Consider the following 6,080-nt stretch of genomic DNA (forward strand, 5'->3'; position numbering starts at 1 on the left):
CCCCCCCCCCCCCTCCCCCCCCTCCCTCGCCTCCCTTCGCCCCCTCCTCTCCCCTCGCCTCACCTGCCGCCGCCCCCCCCTCTCCCCTCGCCTCACCCTCCCTCCGCCTCCCCCTCGCCGCCCCGCGCAGCAGCGACGCGGTCCTCACGGCGCAGCTGCGCGTCGCCTCCGCACTCACCGCCCTCGAGGCCAAGAAGTTCCGCGCCGCTTCCTCGAACCTTCCTGGAACCTTCCTGTAGGCACTCACCGCCCTCGAGGCCAAGAAGTTCCGCGCCGCTTCCTCGAACCTTCCTCGAACCTTCCTGTAGGCACTCACCGCCCTCGAGGCCAAGAAGTTCCGCGCCGCCGCGCGAAAGTTCGTCGAGGTGTCGGTCGAGCTGGGCACAACCTTCTCCGAGGTTTGCTCGGTGAGCGGCGGTCGCACTCTCCCGCGCGCCCTCTCCTAGCCCTCTCCTGGAGCCTCTCCTGGAGCCCTCCTGTAGGTGAGCGACGTCGCACTCTACGGCGCCCTCTGCGCGCTCGCCGCCTTCGACCGCGCTGAGCTGTCGGAGCGGGTGGTGAAGAACAGCGCGTTCCGCTCGATGCTCGAGCTCTACCCGGAGGTGCGAGATGTGCCGCGAGATACAGATCTCGAGCGATGCTCCCTCCCTCCGCCTCCCTCCCGTCGCGTGCGAGCGGAGGGCCGTGTCTCCCCCGACCACAGGAGGTAGTACAGCTGCATCACAGGAGGTAGTACAGCTGCATCACAGGAGGTAGTACAGCTGCATCACAGGAGGTAGTACAGCTGCATCACAGGAGGTAGTACAGCTGCATCACAGGAGGTAGTACAGTTGCATCACAGGAGGTAGTACAGTTGCATCACAGGAGGTAGTACAGTTGATCAACACACCGGCGCGCGGGATCGTCGCACGGCTTCCAGTTAATTAACAGATAATTGACAGCTGATTGAGAGCTAATTAACAGCTCATTAAAATCAGGCGCGCGAGATCGTGCACGACTTCCACTCCTCTCGCTACGCCTCCTGCCTCGCCGCCCTCGAGACGCTGCGGCGCGACGCTTCGCTTGCGAACGTGCCGCCCTCCCCGCCCGCGACACGTCCGCGACACGTCCGCGGCGCGTCCCCGCAGGCCGGACCTGCTCCTGGACTTGCACTTGCGCCCGCACGTCGACCAGCTGTACGCCGACATCCGCTCCAAGGCGCAGATGCAAGAGCTCATTGATTAACAGCTAATTAACAGCTAATTAATTAAGCTCTCCGCTCCAAGGCGCTGATTAGTCAACAGCTAATTGACTAATTAATGAAGCTCTAACATCCCTCCAAGGCGCTGGTCCAGTACTTCTCGCCGTTCGTGGCGGTCGACTTGTGCCGCATGGCCTCCGCATTCAACGTCGAGGCGCGGCTGCCTCGTGAGACACCTCGAGATGGCCTCGAGATGGCCTCGAGATGGCCTCGAGATGACCCGAGATGGCCTCGAGATTTCCCGAGATTGCCCGAGATTGGCCGAGGTGCGGCGGCCCTCGTGAGAGGGGGTCTGGGAGCTCGCCTGGTGAGAGGCAGAGGCTCCGCACTCGCAGGTGGACAGCCTTAATTATTAATTAAGTAATTAATCACTCGCAGGTGGACAGCCTCGAGAAGGAGAACCCTCCTCCAGCCCCTCGGCGAGCCGAATGAACTCTTAATCAGCTCTCAATTGGCTGTTAATTAACAGGAGAGCTTGCCAGCCCTCGGCCTGCCAGGCCGCCTCTCGGCCGCAGCTCGGCCGCAGCTCGCGGCTGCACATCTCGGCTGTAGGAGATCGCCGCCCTGATCATGTCGGGCTTCGTTACTTAATTAATGATTAATTAATCACGCGGCTGTAGGAGATCGCCGCCCTGATCATGTCGGGCTGCATCCCAGCGCGCATCGACTCGCAAGCGAAGGCTCTCTCTCGCCAGCGCCAGCCCGCCCACCCCGGCACTTCCCTCCCGCAGCGTCCACTGCCTCGGACCAGGTGCTGCACGCAAGGCACGCCGACCAGCGGAACGCCACCTTCGTCAAGGCGCGGGCCGCCGGGGAGGCCGATCTCGCACGATCTCGGCCGATCTCGGCTCGCCCCTTCCCCCGCAGGCACTCGCCACCGGGGAGGCGTACATGAGGGACACAAAGGCGCTGCCACGCCTCAACCTGCCAAGGAAGAGTGAACTAACAGCTGAGTAAGAGCTGATTACGAGTCAATTAGGCGCTGCTCCTCCGCCTCAACCTGCTCCGCGCCGATTTCGCCGTCAAGGGCAGCGGCGACTCGTCCGGTCCGCCAGAGTCTGTCGCGGCAGAGCACCGGCGAGGAGCCGCGAGGAGCCGAGAGGAGCCGAGAGTAGGCCCGTCGAAGTCGTCGCGGCAGGAGCGGGCCGAGGCGCGTGCGTTCGGAGGAGCGTGAGATGCTGTCGAGACCGCCGCGCCGGCGGTCGGGGGAGGCCGATGTTGGCCGCCGGTGCCGGCCGGTGCCGCCTGTTGTGCAGCACAACGTGGACCGTCCCCGCCCCTGTGCTCTGCTCTGGGCTTGCGCTGCTCCTCGGCGCAGGGGCGAGAGCGGGATTGCGCATACGTTCGTTTGGAGTCTTGTCCTCTTGAGAGCGAGGCACGCGAGGGGGCGCGGAGAGACAGAGAGCGGTGTTGGCTGTTTCTCTCCCCGCGAGCCAGGTGGACGTAGGAGGCGGTGCCGGTGCCTTCGCCCCTTCTCGTCTGCCGTCGCTGGAGAAACTTTCTTACGGTGTAGTAACTTGCCACTGTTACAGAGGGACTCTATACCTCGTAGCGGGCGAAAAAATTCTTTTTCGAGGTCAACCCGTCATGCGGCAGGTGGCTTGCTTTTTGGCTCGCTGCCACCGCGGTGGGTCACCAAGAGCTTCTCCGCGTGCGGCGTCATCACCACGCGACGCGCTCGCCACGCCTCACCCGGGCAAAAGGAGCGACCGCGCGCCGCCGCCGCCCGCCTCGCCGCGCCGCGCCGCGCCGCGCCTCGCCTCGCCTCGCCTTGCAGCAGCGCACGCGCACACGCACCCGCGCGCCCGCGCTCGCTCCGCGAGAGCGAAGCAACCCTCCACCCGAGTTTCGAGCCGGGAGCCAAAAAACCTGGTTTGTGGAGCTCCCACACCTGTCTAGACAGTCCTGAGCCTGTCCAGACAGCGTCCAGACAGTGTCCAGACAGCGTCCAGACAGCGTCCAGACGGCGTCCAGACAGCGTCCAGACAGTGGCACATGGCTCCACTCTTCACAGCAAAGTCTCGTAGTCGTGGCTGGACGGCCCCTGACAGCACCCCTGGCGCTGCCGAGGCCACTCCCCACCCGCACCCACCCACCCACATACACACCTAGATACACACCGCTCTACTTGTCGGGGCGGGCAGTGCGTCTAGACAGCAGAACTTAACAGAACTTGAGACCTTGAACTTTCAAACTTGTAGTTTTGTCTAGACAGCTGTCTAGACAGGCCCTCTTCACAGAAGATATCGCAGTGCCCGCGAAGGTCAGCAGCAATTGTGGCGGCAACTGTAGGCACTGCCAACGTCGCAACATGCTGCGAAAAGGACAGAGCAAGCGTGGCACGCAATGGTCGGGCGCCATGCTGCTGCCAATGCAGCCATGAGCCCCCCGCGCCGCAGCCGATGAAGAAGCCGCGGGCCGGCAGTAGCCACGTCGACCCACCGCTGCGCAATGGGCAAAGCGCGAGCCCAGCAGTTCAGTCAGACACGAACGCTGCACCGAAGACGGCGGCCTCGGGGCGCGCGCGACCGAACGCGCTTGCGGCGCCGTCACGCCGTCCTTTCGCATCGCCGCCGAACCGCCCTCCCTCCTCCGCGACAGACGCCGCAAACACGGCGCTTCTCGCCGTCCACGCAACAGCAGCAGCTGTGGCAGCACCTATTCGCGTCGCTGGTGCGCGCGGTTTGGCCTCGTCGCAGTCTGGCGGGCGCTCGTCTCGCCCGGACCAGGCGGCGAGCAGGTTTGATCGCGGCCGAGGCGGATGATCGGGATGGGCTCGGGCGGGTGCCGGTGCGCCGGCAAAGGCGGGGGCGATCGGCGAGGCGGCGGCGCTCGCACCTGCAGCTGACGCGCCAGCCGCCTGCCTTCCGGCGGCCTGTGCGCAGCAGGTCTATTCACACCTCACACGATCTTCCACGTCCAGACAGCGTCCAGACAGCGTCCAGACAGCGTCCAGACAGCGTCCAGACAGCGTCCAGACAGCGTCCAGACAGCAAAATAGGAGCGTCTAGACAGCTATTCAGACAGTAATAGCACTTGAGTGTACCCAGCTGATTGAAGTAAAGGGGAATGATGCAGCTGCCTGCCAGAGCAGAAAGATTCCTTAATTCTCTCCACTACAAAAAAAGTCCAAGGCGGAACCGAGATCATGGCCCCGAATGCCGTGCTCTCTAGGTAAGGTGTGGGAGCTCCACAAACCAGGTTAAAAGGTCCCGACTCGAACCGCGAACCGGCTCGACCACCGCCGCTGGCGGTTCTGCAAAGGCACTCAAGGGCAGTGCCTCATATAACGTGAAATAGTGCGAGCGCGCGAGATACTCACCCGACCCACCGTGCCCTCGCGAAGAAGATCCCGCGCCGCGCGCGCTCGCACACGCCGCCCGAGAGCACTCCCACCCCCGCCGCCCTCGCAAGCTCACAGGTTGATTTGAGGAGAAGCAGCTGGGGGAGGTCAAAGCGGGAGAAGGCGGTACGGCGGCGGCGGCGCGGCCCCCCCCCATCCCCACGCCTCCATTACCCCCCAATCAACCCACGCTGTCCCTCAATCGCCACCCGCCAGATGTACTGCCCTCGCCCACCCAATACTCTCACCCTCCTAACCCGGACAGTCCAGGTACAGGAAAAGCGGGGAGCGGGGCCCGATCCAAGGAGCACCCCGTCGGCCCGGGAGGGCTGTGAATTTCGGCGCGGGCGGAAGGCTGCCTGCAGACGCTCAGCCCCTGGCTGAGCTGCCGAATCCTCCCGGCTAATCCCCTGACCTGCCGCCTGAAACGGGACAACATTACACCACCTCACACACACTCCCCCCTCAGGGCTAAGCAGTGCGCAAGTCCACCCGAACTCTAGGCGAGGCGTCGACCACTCCTTCGGAATAGCTCTGTCAGTGGCTGCACTAGACGCCCAGTGATGGCGCGCGGCGCGGGCGGATGACTGGAAGAGAAAATGCGGAGATGCTAGCTCGCAGGTAGATGTGCTCAGCCAAGGGTCGGGGATGAGGGGAATGTGTCAGTGTGAGGGGTGCACCAACCGCAGAGCGTTGTGTTTTGCCTTTGAAAACTGAACAGTTTTTTTTTGTTCAGATCCACGGGCACGGCGGCTCGCCGCCGCGAGCCCACCGGAGAGCTGGGAGCCGCGGCACTAGACCGCGCCGCCAGTGAGGCGAGAGCAGCAGCCGACGACCAGCCGACATGGCAGTTGCAACGGCGGGATTGGTGTATCAATATCTAAAGTTTATTCGCGGCCCGTTCCCTCATCCCTGCGAACGCGCACCCCCCCAGGGCTAGGGCTCTCTAGCCCGTAACCTGATATCGATCATCCGGCCCGCTGGGTGCGCTTCTTAGCTCCCCGGCCCTGGATGTGAGGTTGATGACTGCACTCCAAGTGCTCCAAGTGCTCCGGTACCGTCCAAGTGCTCCGCGCCACAACCTGCATTTTGCGTCGTTCTCCCCGTATCTCCCCGGTCTCTCCCCGGTCTCTCCCTGTGTCTCCCCGTATCATCTCCTCGTGTCTCTCCGCATCTCCGCGTATCTGTCCGCGTATCTTCCCGTATCTCGTATCTCCCGGTATCTCCCTGAGCTGTCCATGGATCACGCGACACGGAGGGCCTCCACGGCAGCGGCGAGAGCGTTGGCACACGCCTCTCCGCTCGGCGGCGTGCTCGCCATCTCTCCCGTCTCCTCGTTGATGTACACGTGCCTCTGCCGCCTCTCGTGGAAGACCTTGACCCAGCCAGCCGGGGGTCTCTAATGTTGCGGGCCGCTGTCAGGCGCCCTCTTTCCTTGCCCCCATTCCAGGCCTCCCCCTGGCCGCCCGCAAGCTTTCGGACCGCTCCCCCCCCGCA

At 64.0% G+C, this 6,080-nt stretch overlaps 2 protein-coding genes across 2 annotated transcripts in view; one reads left to right on the forward strand and one right to left on the reverse strand.

Moving 5' to 3' along the window:
- The window catches only part of EMIHUDRAFT_468481 (hypothetical protein), a gene marked incomplete at its 5' end in the record, with an annotated part of 3,682 nt that extends 895 nt beyond the window's left edge, over positions 1-2,787 (forward strand). The window contains 7 exons of the mRNA XM_005782235.1: positions 309-407; positions 483-602; positions 978-1,070; positions 1,323-1,407; positions 1,972-1,991; positions 2,220-2,286; positions 2,356-2,787. Coding sequence (XP_005782292.1) covers positions 309-407; positions 483-602; positions 978-1,070; positions 1,323-1,407; positions 1,972-1,991; positions 2,220-2,286; positions 2,356-2,414 — 543 coding nt within the window. The 3' untranslated portion in view covers positions 2,415-2,787. The remainder of the gene's footprint in view (positions 1-308; positions 408-482; positions 603-977; positions 1,071-1,322; positions 1,408-1,971; positions 1,992-2,219; positions 2,287-2,355) is intronic.
- Positions 2,788-5,826: 3,039 nt separating this feature from the next.
- Positions 5,827-6,080, reverse strand: part of EMIHUDRAFT_233434 (hypothetical protein) — a gene marked incomplete at both ends in the record, with an annotated part of 3,222 nt that continues 2,968 nt past the window's right edge. Inside the window, one exon of the mRNA XM_005782236.1 lies at positions 5,827-5,958. Coding sequence (XP_005782293.1) covers positions 5,827-5,958 — 132 coding nt within the window. The remainder of the gene's footprint in view (positions 5,959-6,080) is intronic.

Source organism: Emiliania huxleyi (assembly GCF_000372725.1).
Source record: "Emiliania huxleyi CCMP1516 chromosome Unknown EMIHUscaffold_191, whole genome shotgun sequence".
Taxonomy (NCBI): Eukaryota; Haptophyta; order Isochrysidales; family Noelaerhabdaceae; genus Emiliania; species Emiliania huxleyi.